The following is a 27,699-nucleotide window of genomic DNA, read 5'->3' on the forward strand; positions in this document are numbered from 1 at the left end:
CTTTATTTTCGGCACTGTAAATTATTCAGAATTTTCTGAAAATTTGCAGAATGCTCTAAATAACTACAATGTACACGGTCATAAAAAAATCAACAAAAATACTTCTCGAGCCAAAAATACCATAAGGGTGCACCGATGCACCATTTTTTAGGGGTTGCACCGAAGAATCCTCCTATAATATATATGGGCTTGAATTCAATGTCTTCAACAATAAAATTTCGTTATGTTCCGAAAAATATATTTTAGGTGTAATTAGTAGTAAATGATGTAGTAACTTACAAAATATAACTTCTTACTCTATCAATATCTATTTATTTAAAAGTAAAATTAAAAAATAGATTACAAAAAAAAAAAATATTATACTAGATTAATAGTTCAATATATTAAATATTGTCTAAAATTAAATTTAAAATCTTAAAAAAAAAATACCAATATGTTACAAAATCACATATAAAATAATAAAAAAATAAGTCTCGTTGAGGCGGGGAGTGCTATCTCCATCCCCACCCCGTTTAACATTTAGGAATATAAAATAATCCTTGTCCCCATTCCCGGCCGAGCCCCATTCCTCATTTAAGCAGAGAATCCTTGCCCCATTAGAGGCGGTTCCCATCTCATAGGGAAATTTCCATCCATAATCCAAAGCCATATTTATTCTATATAAAAAATATGTATTTAACTGTTTTTCTTTATTTGAATGATTTTTTTATTAACTTTAATGGAATATTCTAAATATTTAACAAAATATATCTTTAAAATTAATTAAAAAATACAGTAGAATAAATATCTAGTAATTATATTAATATAAATTTAAATATTATAAAATATTATTATAATAATATATTTAATACAAAACTAGATATTTAATAATTATATAAATATAAATTCATTATAAATACATTATATATAAGTATCAAATGTATACAAATAATATGATTGTATAACTATATAAGAAATAATTAGAATGACAATTCTCATCTATCAGAAATAAACAAACTTCTTCACCAATTGTTGAAGTGTGATTTAAATAATATCATAAATATTTATTATGATATAAAATATTATTATTTTAAAAAAACATAAATAATATTTTATTTCAATATGTTTAATAAGATTCTTTATATATAATAATGTTTATTTATTAAAATTTCTGGATAAAACACTTTGATTACACCTATTATAATAATAAGTGAGTGATGTCATAATGTATAATATAGAGTGTAGCTATTTATTTCCTTAAGGTGCCTAATACTACAGGAGGTGACACTTTATGATTGGTTAGCGATATCTCATAATACTTATTAAATTCAAATGTGAGACCCAATATTTAATTGCATCAATAACAGTATGTCACCACCTTGTAGTTCCTCCTACCAATTCTCTATAGCCAGATATTAGCATATGAGGCACGCAACATGCTCACCACTTCACCGGTATAAACGCGCACACACACGCTCACACACGCCTCTCGGCATGTGCAGCAGTAGAAAGAGATATATATGTGAGTATGGTCCACAACAACAGTTGCAGAAGAAGTTACATGTCTTCCATAACAAGAGAACATGCATATGTAATGTAATGTAACGTTACTTTAATTTAGTTGTGGAAAGAAAATGTGATTTGCCTCCATTGACAACAAGACAACATTGTACAAAAAGCTCACCTCCACCTCCACCTCCATTATTAATATATACTACCAATACTAATAGTAATGGTTACTGTAGACAGTACCTTTGGCTCCACTTCACTCAACAACAATATCTATCAATTATCATTTTCTTTGGGACTAGACTAGCAGTAGCACTACCATCTATCTATCTTGCTCCTGTTCCAGCTGAATTCTTATCTCAAATCGGTACTAAAAATATCTTGGTTCTTAGTAGAACTGAGCTATGCGTGAAAGTTGGAATCTTGGCCTAATTTCTCATTTTCACACTACTGTGCAATCACTAGTGTCACATGACCATATGCAACATGACCCAAGTTTAAAGCTTTTTGGTTATATATGAATAATCATTAGATAGACACACAATACTTTTTTTCTTCCTTCCCCAGATAATTACTTTTTTTGTATTTTATTCCACTGTGTCTTGTTCAACTGGGCTAGCTGTATATGCACGCGGCCGTAACCGAAGGAAACAGTCAAGTAAGTAATGAAAATTTACAACTTAAGAAGAGAGAGAGAGAGACTCTAGAACATTGAACGTGGCGTTAAAAGATTCGTTTTCTAGACTACAATGGCGTAACTGAAGTTTTCTTTCTTTTTCTTTATTTGTTTATAACAGAACAAAACGAAAGCTCTTTCCTTTCTCTTTCTTACTGAAAGAAAAGAAGATATAATGACAATTTTTTCACAGTTTTCTCGTCTCTCCCAAGTCCCATCTTAAGGTCCCTAATAATCTCTATCTATTTTACTTTTTTTTTATATCTACCCTTTGGGCAATTCTTCGGTTTCTCTCATGTTGGTTTTGGATATCTTTAGCAATTGGGGTAGTTTTATGATATGAAACATCTTGTGTAGTCTCTAGTCTCTACTGAGTGAGGTCTGAGAATAAAAAAATGGAGGCTAAATTTGGTGGCAAGAGGAGTTTGGAATGGGATTTAAATGACTGGAGATGGGATGGCGATCTTTTCAATGCAACCCCATCATTAAACTCTCTCCCCTCGGCCCACTTGTCCAAAACCTGGCCTTCTTTTTCAGAGGATAGCCATAATCATAATCATAAAAGGGCTCTGCTTGTTAATGAAGAGGAGTCGAATCAGGAAGCTACAGCTGCAGCTGCCTCCCTCAACTTAAAGCTAGGCATAGCAGAGTCAGAAGGGAAGAAGCTGAAGACAGCGGGGACTACTAGTTGTGGTATCATTTGTCAAGTGGAAGATTGCACAGCTGATCTCACCAATGCCAAGGATTATCACCGCAGGCATAAAGTCTGTGACATACATTCTAAGGCCACTGAAGCACTCATCTCAAATACTATGCAGCGGTTTTGTCAACAATGCAGCAGGTTACTGTTATTATCAAATTTGCTTGGTCTTTATCCCATAAGATAGATACATACATAATATTTTTATGCAGGTTTCATCTTCTGCAAGAGTTTGATCAAGGGAAGAGGAGTTGTCGCAGGCGTTTGGCTGGCCATAACAGGAGGAGGAGGAAGACACACCCTGATAATACCCTTCATGATGAAAAGAACACCAATTATCTGTTGTTAAGCTTGTTAAGGATACTCTCCAATATGCATTGTGAGCTCTCACTTTCCCCTTTTTCTTAGCGTTATTGAGTCTCATCTTCAATATAATTCACTTTTTTCAAACTCTTCACGTGTTGTCATTAAAAGTTTCCCTAACTACATTAAGCTGTAGTGGCTTGCTTGACTCTACAGATTATGCCCTTGTGTGATTTGCAGCAAACAGCTCTGATCAACCGAGGGATCAGGATCTTTTATCTTGTCTGTTGAAGAACTTGACCAATATTGCTAGTTCAGTCGATGGAAGGAGGAACATGTCAGCGGTGCTGCAAGATTCCCAAGGTCTAATTAATGCAGGCACTTCTGTTGAGGCCTCACTGAAGCCAATGGAAATGATTTCAGATACCCTTTTTGGTTCAGCCTCTAAGGTTGGTGATAATCCCATCAGCCTTGTAGCTCCTTCGAAGTGTGTAAGAGAATGTAATGAAGTATCTGTATCAGATATGGCACTCAAGAAAGTATGTGCAGTTGATGCAAATGGTGGCAGTATGCAAACACTTTCAGGTCTAGGGTCTATTAATCCACTTTGCTCAATAGACAACTTATCAGCCAAATCTATCAAACTAAATATGGCAGTTGGACCTATCAAACCTAACAATATAGACTTGAATATTGTATATGATGATTCACATTTGCCAGTAAATTCAGAGACTGATTCTCTTGATAATCCTCTATGTATACAACATGATAACTTGCATAAGCCAAGCTCATCCCACCCAAGCCAGAACTCGGATTCTACTTCTACTCGGTCCCCATCTAGTTCTAGTGGAGAGATTCAGGTGCATATTTTTGGTTCATGTTCCTTTGAGTTCATTTGGTTATCATCAGATTCTATTAACACTTGTTTCTTTTTTTAAAAAGTTTCCTTCTTTTAATTCCAGAGCCGAACTGATCGAATTGTTTTTAAACTCTTTGGAAAAGAGCCTGAAGATCTTCCTTTCCTTTTGAGGACACAGGTATAACTTTCACTTTGGTGTCTATCTGTGCAACTGCAACTAGAGTTTGATTTTTCATATTGTTTTTTAGATCCTCAACTGGTTATCCCTTTGTCCTACTGATATCGAAAGTTACATACGACCAGGCTGTGTCATCTTGACAATATATCTCCATCTAGAAAAAATCACTTGGGAGGAGGTACAGTATTTGAATTCTGATTCTGATATCTTTATTGCACTCTACTCAATACTTGTTTGATCTTAATTGGCATTGTTTTTTTTTTGCTTCATCAGTTACACTGTGATCTAGGTTCCAGTTTGAAGAGGCTACTTGCTGCATCCAATGATCCTTTCTGGAGAACTGGATGGGTGTATTCAAGGGTGCAGAATTCTGTAGCTTTTATGCATAATGGTTTGTCCTTTCCTTTCTTTCTCCATATTTATAACTACGTTGTTCATATTGTCTTCATACTTTTTTACTTTATAGTTACTAGACATCATCCTTTTGATTGTCTTGCAGGTCAGCTTGTCTTAGACACTCCCTTACCTCAGAAAAGCTACAAAAATTGTAGAATTTCAAGCATCAAACCGGTTGCAGTTGCATTGTCCGAGAGAGCTCAATTTGAAGTGAAAGGCTTCAACTTATTTCACCCCAGCATGAGGTATTTTCTAAGTTCTTGTGACACTAAAAACGAGTGAGGATTGTTTGCAGATGATGAGTTCTACCGTTTGACAGGTTACTGTGTGCATTAGATGGGAAGTATCTGGTCCAAGAAATTTGTAATGGGTTGATGGACAACACAACTGGCACCGCCATTGAGCATGATGAGATCCAATGCCTTAGATTCTCTTGTTCTATACCAACCGTTACAGGGCGAGGATTCATAGAGGTGATCGTACATAGTTTGTTTCTATCTTCCAAGTTGCTTAAGAATAGCATATTCAAATTAGGACTGTGTTTCTTATCCCTTCAGGTTGAAGATTATGGCTTCAGCAGCAGTTTTTTTCCATTTATAGTTGCAGAGCAAGAGGTATGTTCCGAGATATGTATGCTGCAGGGTGCAATAGAGGTGGAGAAGACTGTTGGTGATGCTGATAAGGCAAGGAATCAAGCCTTGGACTTTGTACATGAAATGGGGTGGCTGCTTCATAGAAGTCAGGCCAAGCTTAGATTAGGTCCCATGGATCCCAACTCAGATTTATTCCCTTTCAAACGGTTCAAGTGGCTCATGGAGTTTTCCATGGACCATGATTGGTGTTTTGTTGTAAAGAAACTCTTGTGCATTCTGTTTGAAGGTATTGTTGATGCTGGAGAACATTCTTCCATTGAGGTTGCAATACTAAATATGAGCCTTCTCCATAGAGCTGTGCAGAGAAATAGCCGGCCTATGGTGGATAATTTGTTAAAATTTGTCATCCCTCAGAAAATTATGAATAAGCCACAGGTGTTGTTCAAAGCTGACCATGTTGGGGCTATGGGGTCAACTCCTCTACATGTTGCAGCCAATCAAGGTGGCTGTGATGGCGTGTTAGATGCGCTGACAGATGATCCCGGAAAGGTATATTTGTTCCTTTAAGACACTAACTATACATAATAAAGTGGTGTTTGACAAAATAACTTTTTTTTTAATAGTCACTTAATTTTTTATGGCCTGTCTGACACACTTAATACTCTTATTAAAAGAAGATTATTTTTCAAAATGACTTTAAAAAAGGGTTCAATTTTCACCCAATTCTCCATAACAAATGATGAAGCTAACAACATTAACATAAGTGGTGTGAATTGACTTTCTTCAGGTGGGAATTGAAGTGTGGAAAAATGCAAGAGATGAAACTGGTTTGACACCAAACGATTATGCATGCCTGAGAGGCCACTACTCCTACATTCATCTTGTCCAGAGGAAAATGAGCCAAGTACCATCATCAGAAAGCGGGCATGTGGCGGTTGATATCTTAGACGACGACAGCAGCAGCAGCACCAATACGAACAATCAACAGAAGCAAAGATGGAAAGGAGGGAACATGGAGATTGACAAGAATGAAATGAAGGAATATTGCAGAAGATGGCATTGGCACAGGCAAAGGCAACAGAAGAGAAGTTCGTTAGTGTACAAGCCTGCGATGATATGTTTGGTGGGCATTGCAGCTGTGTGTGTTTGTGTTGCTTTGCTGTTTAAGAGCTCGCCAGAAGTACTATATGTGTTCAAGCCTTTCAGGTGGGAACGGTTGAAGTACGGATCATGCTGATCTGAGCCATTGAGTATGAGATGAGAAGAGATGACATGCCTTGTTTTGGTTACTATGAAAGAAATTGTACAATATTACCTTCCTACACTTACATACATACATACATACATGAATTATGATGATCATGATGATGTAAAAGTAATATTTATTAGTACAAGTACTATTATTAGTGTTGTTTGTATCAATAAAACCAAAAAAATTTCTCTTAGAATTGAATTCATAAATGATAATGAATGATTGAATTGTATGGTATCGAATGACTCTACTGTTAAAGAAAAAGGAATAAAGGAATGATCAAATAAATAGTGATTGTCATTTAGTTCTCTTTTAAATATTTTTTTTTCACCAAAATAGTAAATTAATTAAATAAATAGCCTTAAAACTGAGAGGTACCACGTGGAGCCAAGTTAAAGTTGTCTCAAAAAAGAAAAGAAAAAAAGGGCATTGACTGTTTGTTTTGTGTGTCTTTTGGTTCAAAGAAAAAGAAAGCTTTTTTATTTATTTATTTATTTTAATTTTAATTAAAGTATTAATTTTGAGTGGATCGAACACGCTCGTTGCTTTCTGCATCTTCTGCATATTGATTTGATTCCCATTCTCCTCATTTTCTTGGTTATCTTTTGTTTCGTCCATGAAATCAGTTTAGGGTTTCCCTGACCCTACTACTCCTCCTCCTTCCTCCATCATGGCTGAGCTCAAAAGATTTCTTCCTAATCAACAATTAGGTCACTTTCTTCTCTCTCTTGCTTTAATCTTAATGCCCTTTTCTTTTCTCTTCTTTTCATAAAATTTATATATTTCTTTTTCATGGAATCACTATCATGATGTGGTGGTTATTATCTTTACTTGCAATCATCATCATCATCATCCAATATTTCTGTTTTATGTTTCACTTGATCACCATCTCAATGCCAATGCGACGTAGAGGGTGTCAGCATGCTAATCATAATTGAAAACGAAACAAAATCAATTAACTCGTGACATTTTCATGGCCATGCACTGTAACTTCTTTCAGTTTTGATTTGAACGCATTATTCACGAAATGGGCAATGATGATTCTTTGAATTCACAACCAAACTTGCATACTGCATACCCATTTGATTCTATTTAGGCCCATGATAGCGTTCCTCCTTCTTCTCCATTCTTGCTTTTCTTTCATTTTTGATGACGCATGCAACCCTCTCTGTTCTCGTTACTCTTTTTCTTGTTTTTACTTTTAACCCTTTTTATGCATTGCTTTGAACGCCAGACCTTGGGCAGATACTGCAAGAAGCACAACATCGTTGGCTCCGACCCACTGAAATCTGTGAAATACTTCGAAACTATCGGAAGTTCCAACTAACACCAGATCCACCCGTTAGGCCTCCAGGTTTTATACTCAAATTATTATTATTATTATTATTATTATTATTATTATTATTATTATTATTATTATTTATGCTATATATATGTTGTTTGTTTTAGATGAATAAAGAGAACATAAATGGTGTTGGTTGTGTAAGTTTAGATGTTACACTAGATGACAACTTTAGTTTAGATGTTACCCTAGCTGACAATTTTGTACAGAAATGTGGGATTGTTTTACCCGGAAATTGTGATGTTGTTAATCCAATAGAAGCATACCTTGCCAGATTTTACATTTGATTTTGGAATATTTTTCTTCATGTCTGATTTAAGGAGGCTTTTGCAAGTTTATCTTAAGATGAATGGAATTATTAATGCTTTACATGCAATCAGCAACTGAGCCTTGTTGTTTTTCAGCTGGCTCTTTGTTCCTGTTTGATCGAAAAGCGCTCCGATATTTTCGCAAGGATGGTCACAGGTGGAGGAAAAAGAAAGACGGGAAAACTGTGAAAGAAGCTCATGAAAAGTTGAAGGTGTGCAGTTCAATCTATTATTAGTAAGTTCACCTTTTTTGATTGACCTGAAATGCTGTTTAGTCATTGCCTTTGTGGTTGGACCCTTGTTAGATGATCATAATTTAGAGAATAGCAGGATTTGTTTTTTTAATGCTGGTTATAGCTGAGATTTGAAGCCTTTCCTCACTTTAAATGTGTCATTGGTTAGAAATGAAAATATTTTTATGGTTTATTCTCAATATTAAAAAATATATATATGTAAATTTTTTTTTTTTATTCCTTGATCTTCCCCTCCAAATAAGTTAAGTTATAATATTTTTTTTTGTTTTTCCCTATCCTAGTGTCTCCTTTATCTCCTCTTCACTGATCACTCTTATAGTAGTAATCAAATATATATCGCCTACTTGAACAAATATCCTTAATATGTATGTGTCATGCCTATAGGCCACACCTAGTAGTTCTTTGCAAATGGTTATCTGTTACCATCTTACCGTTTTCTCTTTGATTCTCCTGCAAATTTATTCTCTGTGGCCTAGAAAGATTGTGTTTGTTATATGTGCTTTTAATAAATTAGTTTTTTGCTTCCCTTTTCAGGCTGGCAGTGTGGATGTTCTTCACTGTTATTATGCCCATGGAGAGGAGAATGAGGGCTTCCAGCGGCGGAGTTATTGGATGCTTGATGGGTGAGTATATCTGATGTAAAATAGGTATCAGATTACTAGGATTCAAATGCTTATTTAAAAATGGAATATCTTAGGATTATTTCATTTATATATTTATTTGGTTGTGAACTTGGGAGAACTAAGAGTTTCAATATGTTTTAAATCCAAGATTCTATTTATAGATAGGCTTAGATATTTTCATGACTAGTCAGATAATTTCTGAAAATATAAATTGTTGAGTTTTCGCTTTATTTTCTATCTACTTCATATTTTCTTGTTCTTCTCTACCTATTCTTCTTATGCTCTCTTTTTTTTTTTTCTCTCCCTTTTTCCTACATCAATATCTGTATTTGGAAGGGATTTTTTTTATGACACACTTCATTAGTTGTGGACATTGTAGAACTTTTGTGTCTTAAATGCCACATCGCCTTTTGTCTTTGAAAAACTCTTAGAGACTTCATCTTTATAAATATTATGTTTCTTTGAAATTTCACTTTCACTCCCGACATGTTTATTTGTTCCTTTTCAGGCTATTAGAGAACATTGTTCTTGTGCATTATAGAGAAGTAAGAGAGGTACACAGTCAAAATCTTTGTTATTTTATTCTCTTTTTGGTTGGATTTGCTATATTTTGCATTTGCAGTTACATTGGGAATAAAAGTAACTATTACATCCTGCTCTCTTTAAGATTGGACTCTTTTACTTCTTTTGAATGGCAAACCCAAAATTGATTCCACCCGACCCCCTGTTTTTTTGGTGGTTGCAACTATGTTTTCCCCTATGCATTCCAGGGTTACAAGTCTGGCATCTCCCGTTTGCAAGCAACACCCAGGCCGCCATTTGAACGCTTTCAAAATAGTTGTGGACAAGCAAACTCACCTGTTCCTACAATTCAAAATTCTTTTGCAACAAACGCAAACAGAGTTGATTGGAATGGACCAACATTATCACTAGAAGTTGAGGATGTGGATTCCGGTGAAAATTCTGGAGCATCTCTCACTCAAACTGCTTTTGGTTCCATATCACATAATGCACCACTGCTTTCAGATGGAGTTACTGGTAAAGTGGATGGCAATGTGCTAGGTTTTATTTACACTTTTTTCAATTATAAATGGATTTGGTCAGGATGGACCCTGGGGCCATTTATTAAGTTGTTACTGCAATTTATATTTACAAGTGTTGGGTTTCAAGTTCCCCACCTCTCATGCCTTCTGAGTTATACATGTTGCACTTATTGGTTTCTATTCTGTAACAATAAGTGTAAGGAATAAAAACTGTTGTGTTCAACTTGGTTCTATGCTGCATTTCAGGAGTCGCAGAGTTATCCAGGAACCATACTGATTCATGGTATCCCGGATTTAAGTTATATCATTCTGCTGGATCATCGCTCTGGGCTGGAAGTCACGGCTCAACCAAACGCGAAGAAAGCATGCATGATCAGAAATGTGATGTTGAAGAACCTGGTGGAGCTGAATTTATAATTCATAAGCTTACTGATTCTAAGTTGGATGTTGATAGTAAAATTCATGATATTGTTTCTTACAGTGATAAATTGATACCAAGCACAGGCATCCTGGTGGCATCATTGGTTTCTAAGAGAGACATTCAGGTATGTTTTTTGCTGTCAGCCATATATTAAGGATCCTGACAAATTGTATTTTTATTTAAATTATAATATATGTGGATCTGTATTCTTCCATGGCTAAGAGGTTTTGGTTTCAAGTAACACGTATTCATGTGTTTTGTCTAGAAAATCTTATGTAATGTGATGTATCTTATGGTTAGTTAGCTGTTTTTTTTTTTTTTATTTCTCAATTTTGTTTTTTTCTTTTCCTGTGTAGAAGTTTACCAAGTGATTTACTTTGTTTTTTCAGGTGTCACAGGATCTTGGCTTTAATTCCACTCGGCCCCCCTTTCAGTGTTATTCTGACCCTCAGATGGTAGCAACTTTCACTGATGAAGTTGAGAAGAAATCGGAAGATAAAGTTGTTACTGTATGTAACAATGAATCAGCAGAGCTGAAAAAATTAGATAGTTTTGGCAGATGGATGGACAAAGAAATTGGTGTGGATTGTGATGATTCCTTGATGGCTTCCGACTCTGGAAATTATTGGAATACACTTGATGCTGAGAATGATGACAAAGAAGTATCCAGTTTATCACACCATATGCAGTTGGAGATTGATTCGCTTGGCCCATCTCTTTCCCAGGAACAGCTATTCAGTATTTGTGACATTTCACCAGATTGGACTTATCCTGGTGTTGAGACAAAGGTATTTATGCAGTAGCAAATCCAAGGAAAAATCAAGTGCAATTTTTTTATCTACCAAATGCAAGATAATTTAAGATTCCAATAATGTGTCATTTAAACATTTACCGTCTTTGCTATACTTTCAGGTTTTAATAGCAGGTAGATTTTTGGGTAGCAATAAGCATTCTTCTGAGACCAAGTGGGGATGCATGTTTGGTGAAATTGAGGTTCCTGCTGAAGTTGTCATTGATAATGTTATTCGATGCAAAACTCCTTTACATGCACCTGGACGTGTTCCGTTCTATGTGACATGCAGTAATAGATTAGCCTGCAGCGAGGTGAGGGAATTTGAATATCGGGAGAAACCTCAGGTGATTGCTGAGAACAGAGCACCAGAAGATGAATTGCGCTTACAGATACGGCTAGGAAAATTGTTAAATTTAAGCCCAGAAATGAAGTCATTAAATTGTTCTGGCCTTAATTGTGATAAATGTAATCTTATAGGGAAAAAACCTTCAATGAGAATTAAAACTAACCACTTGACATCGAGTGATATCTTGATTCAAAATTTGCTCAAGGATAGACTTCATCAGTGGTTGGTTTTCAAAACTCACGAAGAAGGTAAAGGGCCTAATGTCTTTGATGATGAAGGCCTAGGAGTTATCCATTTAGCAGCTGCTCTTGGTTATCAGTGGGCTATCGGTCCCATTATTGCTGCTGGTGTCAGTCCCAATTTTAGAGATGCACGTGGAAAAACAGCTCTTCATTGGGCATCATGTTTTGGGAGGTGAGGTTGCTGTCTTTTGTACTTGATATGATTTCAAATGCTTTGTTTTATCAACCTATTCACCATTTCTGGAAGACTTGCGTGAAACACGTTAGAAACAGCGTCCTGTAAATTTAAATCACACACAATTGGTTGTATAGTTTCTAATGTTTTGTCCTCCCTGACTATAAGATCAACCATGGTATGAGTACACGCTACTTTGTGGGGTAGTTGAATACTTATTGTCTCGTGCATAAAGAGCAACATATTGATAAAAGACTCTAGTTTCAACAATTCCTTATTGGGATGCCATGCTTATAGGAGATATATGCCATAGCCGTCTACTTTTCTCATATGTAGGCTGCCCTGGTCTTTATCATTTTCTTTAAGTTGCTTCATTTTCAAGTGCCTCTATTTTCAATTTATATATGTTGGATATCTATAATCAATTGTATCTCATCCTTTATCTAGAGAGGAAACAGTTGTAGCACTGGTCAGATTGGGTGCTGCCCCAGGTGCAGTTAATGACCCAACTCCAGCTTTTCCAGGAGGGCAAACAGCAGCTGATCTAGCATCAATTAATGGACATAAAGGGATTGCTGGATATTTGGCAGAAGCAGATTTGACAAGTCATCTTTCTTCATTGAACATTAACGAAAATGTAGCAGATATTCATGATGCCATTGTTTCTGCTGAAAGTGCAATTGATACTGAATCAAAAGTTGTCTCATCAGAGTTAGGCATTGATAATCATTTCCTTGAAGGTTCTCTAGCTGCTTTTCGGAAATCAGCTCATACAGCCGCTTTAATTCAAGCTGCCTTTAGGAATCATTTATTATGTCATAAACAATTAACAAAGAGCAGGGATGATGTTTCCAACGATTCAGTTGACCTTGTTGTTCTGGATTCTTTAAACAAGGTACAGAAGTCAAGTCATTTTGAGGATTACCTTCATTCTGCAGCTAAAAAGATTCAAAAGAAATATCGTGGCTGGAAAGGGAGGAAAGAATTTTTGCATATACGCAGCCGTATTGTTAAGATTCAGGTGCTTATAATTATGTAGTTTTTTGTTATGTTTATCTCGTGTGTGCATGCTAAATTGAATTTCATATTGCATAATTTGCTCTTGTATTTTGGACTTTCTTTGGTTCACTCTTCTATTTTGCATAATTTGCTGACATATAAGCTTTTATGCCAGCACTGGAAAATTGTGAGTGAAGAACAATCATTTAACTTTTCTGATACACCCCATTCCCCTGTCCTTTCCATTGAGATAAAGTGTGTACCATAATCGAGTTAAGAGTGATAATGGGGTGTTATTTACATTTAAAATTTACTACAAGTACATGATGGTATGCAGTTCTATATCTCTTGTATCTTTTTATACTACTTTCAGGCTCATGTCAGAGGGCATCAAGTTCGTAAACAGTATAAGAAGCTTGTGTGGTCTGTCAGTATATTGGAAAAGGTAATACTCCGCTGGAGGCGCAAAGGATCTGGTTTGCGGGGATTTCGGGTGGAAAAGTCAACTGAAGATGAATCAAGAGGTACAAAAAGAAGTGATGATTATGAATATCTTATAATTGGGAGAAAACAGAAGTATGATGCAGTAGACAAGGCTCTTGCAAGAGTCAAGTCAATGGTTCGTCACCCCGAAGCACGCGAACAATATATGAGGCTAGTTACTAATTTTGAGAAGTTTGAGGTAATTTTTGTTTTCTTTATCAAATACCATCTATTGCAAACTCCCACTTTGGGTGTATTTTTCCTCCAACCTTGTTGTAACATGGAATTTGGAAAAGTATTTGTCAAGTTATTTCCTGTGCCATTCCTTCTTATTGAAGCCAATTGTATAATGTGTTACATTTAAGCAGATTGGTGAGGATGAGAGCAGTGCATGACAGAAAGTTGATAGTTCAAAATAGTGTTATTGCCCAGTGGAACTAATGGAGTGGAGCGCCATTTCTGTTGTTGATCAGCTCTGGTAAAATCTTACTGCTAACTGATTCCGGTGACATGGTTTACTTGGAAGACTGTTAATTACATCAAAGTACATAGGGAGAAGATAGAGTTTTGTACATGGTTTGTTCTTTTATTTGTATGCATCTTAATTTCTTTACAAACTAATAGTTAGATTTTAATGACACGGATGTAGGAAGATAGAGCAGCTCTTACACCAAAAATGAGTCTTTGACCATATTACACTACTATATTTTGATAATTTCTAGCATAAGCTAACTGTAATATATTACACTACTATATTTTTCTTCTGATGGAAATCTTTAAGGAAGAAAATATTTATATATATATATATACATTTTGCGTTGTAGATCCTAATAAGTAAGTCAGGAAATGGAGATCTCATGAGAGCTAACAAACTGATTACAAATTGTTAGGATTAGTTCGTTAAATTGTTAGATTCTGTTGAATACCTAAACGGAAAAAAAGTGATTATTAATTGGGACGACAATTATGAAATGTGGGATAATTTTTTTAAACTTAGGGCTTAGAAAATATTTTTCAATATTTTTTCTCTACTATATTTATTTCATTAATTTTTTTCTTACTAAAATCTAAAGTTCAAACAAAGACTTGATGTTGGCAAGTAAATTTGTGGGGTAGTTTTTAATGACAATGTGAAGGCAAAGTGAGAAATAGAGGGGAATGGTTTTTTCTTTTTTCTTTTTTTTTTTTGTGGTTGCGTGGTATAGTAGATCCTAATAAGTAGAATTGTAAAACAACAGATTATTGTGGTAAAAAAATAGCAAGGCCACGCATTTCCTAAAGAATGGAAACAATTATTTACTCGTGAACTGTTCTTGTTATTAATTACAATTGAACTGTAATTCTCCACTTCTTACTTCTAAATCACACCACGAAACACACCCGCATTCCACTAAGGTTCCAAATCAACCAATCTGATTCTTCTGCTTGCTGTTATATAAAAAGTGAAAAATAATGCTTTTAGAGAAGAAGTCAAGGCTACCATTTATAGTTAATTTAAAGCTCAGCTTTTACAACCATACCTGTTGTAACTTGTTCCTGCGCCATGAGATTTATAGTACTGAGCAAGTTCACCGTTTACACGAGAAAGAAGCTTTTCAGACTGTTCTAGCCTCTTGCTAAAATCACCATCAACCGATTTCAATTTCTTCTGCTACAAGTATCATTAAAGAGGCATGAGTTGAATCTCAAAATTGAAAATTAATTGTTTATACGTTCAAGATGTCAAGCCTAAAGCCCTAAGCCTACCTTGGTCAATGACGTTGGGTGAGTGTGAGTTGGCTCTTGTTTAGATTTTGTTCCAAGAAGTGCCTTCACCATTTCATCCAGTTCTGCTATCGTTGTCTTCAGATTGTTCTTGTCTCTCTATACATAACATATGCAGATTGATCGGACCCAATATTTTTATTCAAGGAAATGAAATCAAAAAAACTTCAAAAGCATATTCATTCCCTACCTTCAGCATCTCATTCTGAGTGGAAAGAAAGCTTTCCCGTTCTTGGAGTTGTTCAACAGTTATCTGGGCACTAAGTAAATCGTCTTCCTTCATATTTATTTCCAGTTTGCAGCTACATTGTAATTTGAAACTTGATTACTTGCCCAGAATTCTTACAATGACAAGAACGTTGCTTTGTGTTACTTGAAAAGATTGTTTCATTAATGAAATTCTAACCTAAGAACATTGATTTGATTGAGTAGTAGATACACAAGAAGTTGTTGCTTAAGGATTGCTTGCTTTGCCACTGACAATGTCAACATACATTGCCATATAAACGATCGATTACTCAGTCACGACACAGCAACAGAAGTTTCAATAACGAAGATTTGGCAAAGAGGGAAAAGGGAGTGGATTTTGGAGGTGATTTTTTCTCCTACCTGGAGGAGCAGTCTAGTTTATGAATGAATTGGATATGTAGCTGGTTAATTAGAGAGATTTTTTTTTTGGGTATGGTTAGCATATTTGGTCCTCATAAAAATATTAATTTCAAGGAGGTCCCTAATTCAACCCTGAACCTTATACCTCATCCCTCTCTCACCTGTGAGCTAGCTTTAGTGACTTTCTAATTAGACAGATAAACGAGACGTGAAATATGTTGGAGTAAGTTTTATGGATAGAAAATTTTACATAAAAGTGGTGTCAACTTTTCTTTGTCATTCTTCTCTTTTATTGTTGCGTTGGATAATATTTTGTGGAATAATAAAAAAAAAAGGTTATTGTGATACTAAGCAATATAAAGAGTGCTATTCCATCTCAGAAACAGTCAGTTATGAGTGGAATGACTTGTGCTTTTATAAATAGATTAATATTCTCATATTTTTAGCGTGGACTTAAATATCTACTTAAGATGGTGACCAATCTTGAACTGCTGTATCACAACTCTTTCTTAGCTCACTATTTTTGGATCTTAGATGACTTTGCACTACGTAGATTTCAAGCGGCCTTTTCTTTTTTATTAATTTTTTTCATATTGACCTCACTAATTGGACCAACTTAAATCGTATTTGTTTGTTAAAATTTTATTGGACTCCAATACTATGTTAATAATAATGAGGTATTGGTGATGAGAGGCTATGTGGAACACCCTAATGAAAAATCTATTTGTAGAAATCAGTTCTTAGAATAGCTAGAAAGGAATTGATGGAATAGGTCTTACCTTTCTCTTTCCTCATTTAGATCTTTAATTTGCTTCCTTAAGCGGACAAGTTCTTCCTCCTAATAAATGACAAAAACTGTATGTTAGGACCACGCACAACAATAAATAAAAAATTGCACATTAAGCTTTTAGAGAAAGCACCTTTTCCATAAAGTCTTCAGTTTGCTGATGGACATCCTCCACAAGCTTCTTAATTTGGTAATGGTCCATCAAATTCTAGAATACATCAAAAGCAAAACGCAAACAAGTGAGAAATGCAGCTGTTAATGACTTGTTTTTCTTTGAGAGTAATAGTCTTTAACTTACTGCAAAGTTACTCATGTCCAATTTCACACCAAGCAAATCACGAATCACATCATGTGTCATGCTTTCTGCTGCAGCTAGTCTTGTATTCAGCATACACACCTGATTCAGTACGATGGAGTAAGTACTGTTCTAGTAATGGTTACTCTTAACCATGAACACTCATGCACATGCCCATTTTATGCAATGCATATACTGATTGTATTTGATTGTGTGTAAATATTTAGAGAAAAATGTATTTTATAATGACAGCTTCCTTACCTCTTTCTGTCGACTAGCAGCAATTGCCTCTAGCTCCTCAATACGGAACTTGGCTGTTGACAATTCCTGATCCCTCTCCGAATTCATCTGCTGAACTATACTCGAAATGCATTTGAATGGTGAGCTGGAGCCCCTTGTTCTTACTGAGCTTTTCTCTGCTTTGTTCAATGTTGAACTCATTGAATCTATTTTGACTTCATGAACCATGGCCTCCAATGTCTTATACTGTCAGAAGGTTGCAAATGACATTACAAAACTTCGAATAGGTATGCCGATATAGAAATGTAAAACCATGTGTGATCAGCTTTTAATGAACAGACTCTGAAATACTAAAAGTCAACCTAAATCTATATCAAAAAATAATATCAGCCAAACAACTAAGGGAACTCAGATCAGATCCTCTTGAAACCAAGTAGCAACATCATAGATTTTTTAGGCTAACTTCTTGAGCTCAACTTGAATATATATATATATTGTCTCTTTAGCAAAACACTTGAGCGAAGGCTTCAGAGGTGAATTCTGAAAGACAATGAGACTTTTGGGAATATGCATTGATGTACCTTTCAGTTTTAGAATCTCCACCATAGTACTATTTAATAAACTAGCACATATACCCAATAATTAGTAATAGTACCTTTTGTTGGTATTGAGAAGCTTGGGCGTCTGCATGCAACATGAGTTCACTGATATACTCCTTGTGTTGGTTGATCTTCAAATAGTTAAAAATTGTTTAAGTTAAAGAAATTAACAAATAATAAACTGTGGGGAACAAACGCTACATAACAAGATGGTACCTCTTTATCTTGTTCAGCTCTTTCCTCTTCAAGAAGCTTTATTCGAGTTTGAGCTTGGTGAAGTTCCAAGGCTTTGTTATGTAGTTGCCTGCATTAAAACGAACTTATTAAATCTACAAGAAAGAAAGTATTTATTTGATCAAGATAGCAAGGTATACTTCTCACCTGTATATCTGATTTTCAGAATGTTCAACATTTGAGTTTTCTGAATCCACATCTTCTGTTAAGTTTTCAACGTTTAGTAATCTCTGCTTTAGAGCTTTGAGTTCCAATTCCAACGAGTCTCTGCTCAACCGATGCCGTTCTACCTCATCATCCATCTCAAACACCTAAAATCACAAATATATGATATGGTTTTTAATTTTCTATGATAAATATTTTTTCATTTAACAAGTAGACCATGTAAAATGTTCAACAAACACATGATTTTCTCTGTGTCTATTATGATTAGACTATAAGACATTTTTCCTTTCTTACATGTCAGAAATGTTTATATTAGTTTGTATACATATATTTACACATATATAACAAAACATGAATTGTCTAGAAAGAGATTAAAAAAATCAAATAAGAATGATTATGACTTACCTTCTTTTCGAGTACATTTATGGTAGACTCAAGCTCCTCAATAGAACGTTCTAAAATTTTAACCTCGTCTTCCTTCTGTTCAGCATATATCTTACATGCTTCAGACACCTAAAAGAGTTTAGTTTGTAAGAGGTGCAGTCTACCTTTAAGGATGTCTTTGGAAAAAGAATTGTTAAATTGTGTACCTGGCGAGCTTCAATTATCATAGCTTCTTTTTCATCAACTAATGCATAGGCCATCTCAACTTTATCGATCAAGGATTGAACTTCGTCTTGAAGTTGATCTTTCTCACTAGTGACCCTTCTTAAATTATCTTCAATTTTTTTGTCTATTGAAGAAGTGAGCTGAAGCACCTCCTCTTCCAAACTATTAACTATCTCTTTCTGTTCTTCCAGTTGTCTTTCAACCTCTGATTTGTTGAGATAGAGTTCTTTTAGAATCATCTTCAACTCAGCATTTTGCTCTGATAAGCTGTCGATTATGTCATTAGCATCAGCAAGATTGGAATTCAACATAACAAGAGCCTCTTCGGTACCAATTAGGCGACCTTCAAGTTTTCTATGCTGAACCAACATTTCATCAAGTTGTCTTGTTTTAGCCTCTAGTTCAAGTTGAACTTGACTTAAAGAACATACAATTTTATCAGATTCTTCCTTGATCTCCTTTTTGTCTGATGTTAATTCCTGCAACAAACTAAAATCAAATAGCAAACCCTCCAGTACAACTTCTTTCCGTTTCAATTCTTTCTTGAGTGCTATATTCTCATTTATCATATAATCATTAGATGAGCACATATCATTGCCTTCCATGCTGCTGTTTACTTCTCTCTGAACCCCTTCGCCAACAAGCTTATTACTAGTAACCATAATTTTATTACCATCATCTGAACAAATACTTTGCAGCTCGTTCACTAGCGCATTGCTTTCTTGATGAGAGAATAGATGGAGATCAGTTTCTACATTCAAAGATGGGATTTTGTTGATTAGCCCTCCAACACAACATTGATATAGGACAAATGCAGCAAAATTCTTCCCCACAATCTCAAGGCCTATATCTTCTAGAAATGATCTTGAGTTGCTTATGAAGTTTAACATCTCCATTCCCATAGAAAAGACATCAGAGTATGTTGCTGTTAATTTCTCCTCATCACTTTTCAATTGCATATAACATTCTTCGAGTGAAGACAGTGAGCTTGCAATCTCTACCAAACTACAATTTGCTTCATCATGAAGTAATTTATTCTCATTTTCTTTCACAAGTATTGTAGATTTCAAATGTTCAACTTCTTTGATCAAATTTGCTCGCTCTATCATCAATTCCTCACCTGTGTGTTTCCAAACACCAGTCAACTGTATTGCATTTTCATTTGCCTTCACCAAAGCATTTAACATAAAATCGGCTTCCTTTATTGTAGCGTGGGCTTCCTCAAATTTGGTGATGAATCTTCTAGCATGCTCATTTTTTTCATCAGCCGGTACCTGCACATAGAGAATGTCACGAAAGTATAATCCCGGTGATCTCTCACTTGTTTATAACATATAGGTGATATACCAATACTGTATTGTCCTAATAAAATATAGTTGATCATGCAAATCCAATAAATCATGCAACAAGAGTAATTTGATAATGATTTTACCTTTCTAGTATAATCAGAATACACATTAGCTTTCTCCAATGTCGACTCAGAGGAAGGAATAAACTGTTTGAAACCTGCCATTCATCCTGAGATGCTTAGGACACTTGTTAAATAACATAATTATTATTTCAAGTTAAGTTAAGGAAATATGTACCTTCTTGGTCTGAACAAACTCCAAACTCCAAACTATTATAAAGTGTGACTACACGAATATGTAGCAGGTCAAAAGCATCAATTAGCACTATAAGTTCTTTTTTAAGGTGTAAATTTGTTGCTTCGTCAAATTCCAAAGGCATATTTGAACTTTCTAAATGTTGATGATCAGATGTGGGCGTTGGGACTTCAATTGTCAACATCATTTTCCCAGTTTGTTTATTGGGTAAAGTAGAGGAGGAAATAGGTGAAGAGGCATCTGACATGTTTCCCGAAGCTACACTTTCAATTGAGAAATCAGAGCTTGATGAAGAACAATCAGAACTCCACACATCTGCATGTACAACATCGTCGTAAGTTGCAGAGGATTCAAGTACATTTACTTCAGCATGAACGAAATCTTCAATTACTTTCAGTCTGTAGTTTGCTTTAGTAAGTTCGTCTTGTATTTGATGCAGTATGTGGCACTGATTGTTGAAGTTCTGATAATTGTATGCTTTCATTGATGGTGTATCATCTGTGCTATAGTCGAAATTCTTGCATTGATCTTTCAGTTCCATCGTAGCCTTTTCAGATTCAAATATTTCTAACCCCATCGACTCAGCTTCGGCCATAACATCTTCCACTGCAAAAGCCTTTGATATTTCAAGATTGGCCATTTCGGCAGGAGGGTTAATACATTTTGCTTCATTTTTGTGGGCAACCTTTTCATTTTCAAAGAGCCAGCTCATTACAATGGAAGCAAGAGTAGCACATTTTTCTGCTTCATTAACCTGAGCCTCTTTGAAATTGAGTTTTTCCTCTAACAGCTTAACCATGTTGATCTTATCATTCAACAACATGCTGACATGTTCTTTACAGATTGCATCATTATCTGACTGTGGGAATTCAGTTAAAGCCAATGTTGCACCTTTTAAGGAACTCAGCTTTTGCACCATGTCAATTACTGTGTTTTGTGCATCTTCCAAGCTCTTCTTCAGATGCAGAATTGATTCTTCCTTCTCAATGTAAATTCTAGCAGCTGTCTGGACATGTTCGCTAATATGAAGATTAGCTTGGGGAAATGAATGAGCAATACTTTCTATTTGGTTGGAGACACTTTTTAGGGATCTAGAACCATCAGCAAGGAATCCTGTTAGCTCTAAGGTTGCCTTTTCCCACTCTGTATTCACTACCATAATTTCTTCCTCTTTAGTTGCTATAATATTTCGTAGCTTTGCATTTTCTTGAGTCATAATAAATAATTTCTCATCAAGCTTGCATTGAATTGCATCAACCTCTTCTTGTAATTGAAGAATTGTTCTCGCTGTCTCCATCTCAACTTGTTCACGAACTAGTTCAGCTGTTTGGTTGCAAGAAAACTGCAACATTTTCTCTTCTTGAAAATGGTTATTTAGTAGCCTAACTTCTTCTAGATCCTTGGTCATTCTGTCCAACTTAGCTTGTAACACCATTCTTTCAGTATCTTTGTTGCTTTCTTTTACCAGGCCATTGTCTTTACTATCTAAATCATTAAGTCCCAAGAATTCATTTTGCAAAGCCTTGTCATTTGTTTGGATATAAGATGCCATCTCATTTACATCACTTTGCATTGATATGCTCTTAACCTGTGAAACATGTAATTTAACAATTACACAAATCTACTATTAAAATTTAAAAAAAAATACAAAATCATATGCACTTTGATACTAATAAAGTCTAAGATATCAGTTGGAGTACTCCTTTAATAGGCCTTCAATAAATACAACATATGCAAAGCGAAATAAGAAAGTCTAACTCTAGTAATTGATGTATGTATTCTATTCTATTTTTGTATTAGGATAGTTATATTCCAGCTAGACCTTTAGGAGTATAATTAACAACCCTATGCGATTGAGTAGGCATTCGGGTATTGAGTAATTGGATCCTTATTAATTTGGATTGGGGAGAGTGGAAGGTCTCTTGAATTACCTTCACTACTTGTATCTGATTTTCACCTATTCGTTACAGAAAGTCATTCAGTCCTATCACTATCTTCTCCTTCATCTGCTCACTCTCTCTAAGTTTCTGCAGAATCTGCACTATTGTCCTAACAAGATTTAGGGTCCTATCATCCCTCCAATCAATAAATCTTTTCTCCATTTAGTAAACAAAAGTAGTAATGATTCATGACATTGCCATTTTGGCAATAGTTTGTAAATTATCCTTACAGAATCAGAGGCAGCTTGATTACAATTCAGATTCTTTCTCAGTTCTGTTTGTAGTTCTTCAACATCTCTGCAGACATAAATCATAAACATGGTAAAACTAGTTCAACTAAACTAGTCAATTGTGATCTGTAATTCTGTAATATATTCCTTCTTTAAAATAAAAAAGGTACCTCATTAATTTGGAATTCATAATCCTGCAAGCTTCTAATTCCTTTGATGCATCCTCATCCTGCATTCTCGATAACATCAATTGTTACCTCTAAAATTTAATGTATAACTACTTAACCAATAGAATAGTTCTTTCTAACCTGATTTTTAGTAAATCTGCATAATGGAACCTTTTCTTCCAACATACCAAGAAGCTGCATATTCAAAATTATTTAGATAAATGTTTCATATTAAAGATGACTAGAAGGAGAAAAAAAAAAGAATATAACCTGATTGCGTAATTCTGACACTTCAGCTATCAATGTTTCTCGCTCTCCATGTTCATAAAAGTTTTGGAAACTGACATGAAGAATGATGCAAATTGTCAATAGCATCCAACAAGAGCAAAAAGGACAATTCATAGCATACATATCTATTCATAGAAATTACGTTTGTAATTGCTCTCGAAGTCTATTATTTTCAACAGAGTTCTGGGTGGATTCTGGATTTCTATTCATTTCTGCTCGAAGCAGCTGAATCTCTTCCATTAAAACCTTATTTTCTTCTACAAGATACTTCTCAGCAGACAACTTTCCATTTGTCAATAATTCAAGTCGTTTAATTTCTTCTTCCCGAAACCTTAACATAATTTTGCTGTGTTGAGCATCCTCTTCTCTTTGGCGTGCCTACAGAGATGCAGTATCAACATATTAACCCCGCAATAACATACTGCTTTTACAATTATGAATTATGCATAGAAAAAGAGTGTAATGTGCAAACTGATCAAGAACTTTTTTTAAAAAAAAAAGAATATAGTAAGTCCTTATTATGAGATACATACCAAACATTTCATGTTTTCAAGTTCATCCTCTAACTTTCGCATTGCAGTCTCTGATATTTTTTCTCTCCTTAACGCCCCACATAAATTAGCTTCCAAAGTTTTTATCTGCTATGAGTGTTAGTGCTAATACCAAACATGTCCTACATTATATAAGATTGAAGGAAACAGTATAAAGGTAAGAGCTAACATTACCTTGTTTTCAACAGGATGAATCACTTGATTATAAGACTCCGTGTTGTCCCCTAGAGAATCATATTCCTCAGACATGTCACTGAATCTAGATTCTTTAGCACTTGGCACAAAACTTGGCAAAGACTTTGAAATGTGGTTATCCTTCATTAGAAAGGACAACTGACCCTATAAAAGTTTTAAAAATCCCTTAGTTCCAGGCTAGTATAAAACAACAGTAAAATTCTCATGAACATGCCATTACACACGTACCTTTAACTGTTGGATTTGCCGCTGAAGGGCATTTATGTCACCTGAAGCATCTTCGTTCACTTTAGCCTAGGGAGGAAAATGAGTGTAAAAATGACAATAACTGCTTATTCATTCTATGAATTTGTGAGTAAAAAAATACTGAATAATAATTTTTGTATATTGGTTGATAGAAAGTTTACACACATATAGATATAGAACAAAACAATGTGGAATACTATCTGTAGAATCAAGAAAACATAAATAATACTGATTTTCTGCCAACACTCTCTCTCAAGCTTGGCTGTGGATATTCAAAAGACCAAGCTTGCCCAAGAGAAAATCAAACACGTTCTATAAGTCATTTGTAGGTATATCAGCTAATTTTTTATCAGTAGGCACATACTCAATGATGATAATATCTCCATCAATTTTTTCTTTAATATTGCTTCACATAATCGCATAGTACTTACATTATTCTGAATAAGTTTGGCACGCTGAGCAAACTTTAGAGTGCTAAGTGTTTCATTAGCCGAACTGCATGAAAAGCAAAAATTATCTCTCTTTTATAAAGAAAAAAAACACTGGAACAATTACAGAATTCCAGAATCATTTGCGCACCATATAGATGGGCTGACATTTGCAATAATAGTGGTTTTGGAGTTTCCACCAAGAGAGTCCTACATCCATTGAAGTTATTATGTATTTGAGTCATCACAATGAGAGACTGCAGAAAATAATTATAACCACTACATGTTTCATAACTTTTTTCTTACCTGAAGTAGAAATGTAAGTCTTGAATCTCTGTAGGGAACATGTCTATGTTTCCCATGTGCCAAATCCACTAGAGACATTATCACCAAGCTAAAGAAAAGAACAAGAAAGCTAATCAAAACACTAACTCAAATAGCAATAGAATGGACCTTTTAGCCTTTTTGTGTATCTCATTTTCAGAAGAACTCTAACAAGAGAAAATTATTAGGAAAAAAAATAAAATTTCTTTCAGGGTGAAAGAAAAAAAGTTGCCAATATATAATCAGTTTAGTCACTACAATTAGTGTCTATAGTCAAGTGCTAGCTACTAAGATTAAAGGAGTTTCAACCCTATGGCTGACTGATCAATCATTACAAAAATGTTAATCAAATTGAGCAATCCATGCAACATTTTGGTCACTTTTCAACCATTAGCCTCTTTACACATAAACATGAATGACTTTGTCAATGTTTGTTTGCTTGGTTTTTCTTTTTTTTTGGCTTGTAGAACTCTGACTTCAAGAATTCTCACAAAACGTTGATTATACTATTTCTTGTAACGAGTAATGACACAAATTCGTCAATTTATCATGAAGAAGTGAACTAATAAATAGCGACCTGAAATCTACAAGTATGACCTCTACAGCATAGTTGGAGCACAACTGATTCAATGGAGAAAAAAGTATGGAGGAATGTTTATACAAATTTAGTCTGATCGCTGATTCCAAAGAGAGTAAAAACATTTTTTAATGATTTGAATTTTGAACAGATCATTAATTAGTAAACGAGCAAGAATATTTCTACAAAGAAATAAGGAAGGCTATAAATGCTAAAAGTTGATACTAAGTAAAGGCATGGATATAGATTTGTTAACATGATGAAACTTAAAGTTACCCAAGTGTTGATAAAGATTTGTTGATGTTTGCTGCCTCCTTTAAGCGATCTCCTTCTGCGCCAGAGCTTTTCTGCCTAGATTAACAAGTTGGTCCAAGCTAAAAGTCATGGGAAGGAAAAAAAATGGGAAAACAAACAAAACAAAACAAAAATTAATCAATTATAGAAAAGAAACTTACCTCTCAGAACCAGCTAGATCTACTAAATTCAACCTGGCAAATCTAAAATGGGCCAAAGAATCCTTAGTCCAGCGGCTCTCAATTGTACAAGTGAAAACACTGTGGGATCGGCTGCTCTCACTGTTCATACGTGTGGCTGCCACTTTTCTGTTTGCAGCACCCTAAAACAAAAGAAGAATAAAACTTGTAACTTGTAGTGAGCAAGAAGTGGAGGAAAATAACTTCACAGTAAAAATCAGACCTGCAGCAAAAGCTTGACCACATCATTAACGTTCCTGACATTGTACTCTGTAAGGTTTTCTACATATACACCTTTGTTCAAGTCTTCTCTGAGCTACAAAAATGAAGGAAATATGAATAAGTTTCAAGCAAACAAAAAATATTAGTTCAAGTTCACCTGATAATGATAGGTATATGGAAAAGCATTGATTACTTGCAAATTAGTTGAAGAAGGCTCCAAAAGATCAGTAATTTGCTCGTTGTATATCTCGAGAAAGGAACATTTACAGCTGTACTTCAACTGTTCCTCTCTTCTGCTTTCTTCCTCCTACAAATGGAATGGATTCGAGTAAGAGGAAGGTGAGCAAGGGTCAAGGAGTTGAGAAGAAAAGTGAGTATGTTACCGCAGAAATCCTTGTAAACAAATATTCGAAAATGCGGGGAGTTAGACCAGAATCTAGATTGAGGTTTTCTTGAATCTGGGATATCTCCCCCATCATGGTATAGGTTTTTCCGCTGCCGGTCTGTGAAAGAATCAAATACAATTAATATATATATATATTTATAAATAGATTAGATAGTTTATTGATACAAGAACATTCATTTATTCATTTATGCTATACCTGACCGTAAGCAAACATACAAGCATTGTAACCAGACAAGCAATTCTCCACCATGGGAAGGCCAGCAACCCGGAAGAGGGTTTCCTAAACAGGAGGCGAATGAAACAGACCGTTATGAACAGTAATAAGTGAAGTACCGTACTACTAACAAATGGTTGAGCTAGGAGAAATGTAACAATAAGAGAAAAGCACCTGTGAGATAGTGGGGGAAGCAACATGATCAAAGGTAAATCGAGTTTCGGGATGACCAAGCCAAACCAAAGTGTGTGGCGATTCCTGCCTCAAACAAGTAGCGTGGCTCTCCACCCTACTCAGAGGCCGAATTCGAATCAAAACCTGCACATTGTGATCGGCCCAGAAAGTAGAATCATGTTGGAGCTCAAAATGCGGCAATTCGACCTCACATGAAGAAGAAGACGACGACGATGATGATAACAGCGCAACTTTAGAGGCAGTCTTCGCCTTCGGTCCAGCTCCAGCTCCACGACCGGAAGCGGAAGGCCTTGGAGGAGTGGCGTTGCCGTAATCGAGCTTTCTATCGGAATAGGAATGTCGACGGGAATGGAACTGAGCTGGATCGGCGATGGTGTTGAGAGGCGTTCGAGGAGGCGGAAAGTGAATCCCAACCTCGTTCTCGGTCTCGAATTCGTTCTCGTTCGCTTCCAATCGGAAATTGGAGCGTTCTTTCGTCATGAGTAGAATTTGTTTTCTTTTTCCCTTTTTTGTTTTTTTGTTTTCTGTGTTGGAATTAGAAACTAGAAGAAGATATTATGATGTAGAAGACGCCCGCCCATTTTCATTTTGAACTGCACTTATGAGGCTCTCTAGCTTAGCTTAGCTCACTCTAACTACGTCGTTTCATTATTGGTCCGTTATGCGGGCCTATCGTATCGAAATGGGCCCTGTGCTACCCACGCCACGCCTAGGCAATTAGAAAAGCTATAAATTAGAGATCAACCTAAAACTTTGGATGATTGCATATTTGAATTATATTGGCTTGGCTGCAACAAATTTTGAATTAAAGCCTCCTTCTAATCACTAACAAATAATGTAACCCTTTCCTTTTGTTTGAATTA

The 27,699-nt window shown here is 35.3% G+C and overlaps 3 protein-coding genes across 6 annotated transcripts; 2 read left to right on the top strand and 1 right to left on the bottom strand.

Annotated features, from left to right (window-relative positions):
• The first annotated feature begins 1,796 nt into the window (after positions 1-1,796).
• LOC133819633 (squamosa promoter-binding-like protein 12) lies at positions 1,797-6,682 on the top strand. Of its 2 annotated transcripts, XM_062252927.1 has the most exons (11): positions 1,797-2,146; positions 2,286-2,388; positions 2,522-3,005; positions 3,077-3,243; positions 3,408-4,027; positions 4,130-4,204; positions 4,275-4,382; positions 4,478-4,595; positions 4,704-4,845; positions 4,920-5,742; positions 5,981-6,682. In XM_062252927.1, the coding sequence occupies exons 3-11, from the start codon at positions 2,560-2,562 to the stop codon at positions 6,428-6,430; spliced, it is 2,949 nt and encodes a 982-aa protein (XP_062108911.1). In that variant the 5' UTR covers positions 1,797-2,146; positions 2,286-2,388; positions 2,522-2,559; the 3' UTR covers positions 6,431-6,682. The 2 variants fall into 2 exon arrangements, with proteins under 2 accessions (XP_062108911.1, XP_062108912.1); XM_062252928.1 differs by having other exon boundaries at positions 1,804-3,005; positions 4,920-5,073; positions 5,158-5,742.
• Positions 6,683-6,964: 282 nt separating this feature from the next.
• Positions 6,965-14,297, top strand: LOC133819635 (calmodulin-binding transcription activator 3-like). Of its 2 annotated transcripts, XM_062252932.1 has the most exons (12): positions 6,965-7,155; positions 7,680-7,799; positions 8,192-8,307; positions 8,884-8,972; positions 9,481-9,526; positions 9,743-10,010; positions 10,262-10,560; positions 10,826-11,224; positions 11,349-11,989; positions 12,440-13,013; positions 13,365-13,673; positions 13,843-14,297. In XM_062252932.1, the coding sequence occupies exons 1-12, from the start codon at positions 7,116-7,118 to the stop codon at positions 13,867-13,869; spliced, it is 2,928 nt and encodes a 975-aa protein (XP_062108916.1). In that variant the 5' UTR covers positions 6,965-7,115; the 3' UTR covers positions 13,870-14,297. The 2 variants fall into 2 exon arrangements, with proteins under 2 accessions (XP_062108916.1, XP_062108917.1); XM_062252933.1 differs by lacking the exon at positions 6,965-7,155 and having other exon boundaries at positions 7,305-7,799; positions 8,192-8,330.
• Positions 14,298-14,745: 448 nt separating this feature from the next.
• On the bottom strand, positions 14,746-27,455 carry LOC133819634 (kinesin-like protein KIN-12C). 2 transcript variants are annotated; one of them, XM_062252930.1, is made up of 33 exons: positions 26,816-27,455; positions 26,624-26,707; positions 26,405-26,524; positions 26,215-26,328; positions 26,023-26,115; positions 25,782-25,942; positions 25,603-25,677; positions 24,732-24,819; positions 24,577-24,635; positions 24,429-24,492; positions 23,980-24,045; positions 23,731-23,895; positions 23,539-23,643; positions 23,148-23,383; positions 22,988-23,057; positions 22,859-22,912; positions 22,721-22,779; positions 22,551-22,617; positions 20,363-21,968; positions 20,209-20,282; positions 18,758-20,050; positions 18,573-18,680; positions 18,150-18,313; positions 17,985-18,072; positions 17,825-17,899; positions 17,191-17,415; positions 16,933-17,031; positions 16,768-16,842; positions 16,627-16,685; positions 15,429-15,540; positions 15,221-15,337; positions 14,995-15,125; positions 14,746-14,902 (listed from the first exon to the last, which is right to left on the bottom strand). In XM_062252930.1, exons 1-33 carry the CDS (start codon positions 27,314-27,316, stop codon positions 14,878-14,880), a joined length of 6,432 nt encoding a protein of 2,143 aa, XP_062108914.1. In that variant the 5' UTR covers positions 27,317-27,455; the 3' UTR covers positions 14,746-14,877. The 2 variants fall into 2 exon arrangements, with proteins under 2 accessions (XP_062108914.1, XP_062108915.1); XM_062252931.1 differs by having other exon boundaries at positions 14,995-15,122; positions 26,816-27,452.
• Between the last annotated feature and the right edge of the window lie 244 nt (positions 27,456-27,699).

This window comes from Humulus lupulus, chromosome 2 (assembly GCF_963169125.1).
Source record: "Humulus lupulus chromosome 2, drHumLupu1.1, whole genome shotgun sequence".
NCBI lineage: Eukaryota > Viridiplantae > Streptophyta > Magnoliopsida > Rosales > Cannabaceae > Humulus > Humulus lupulus.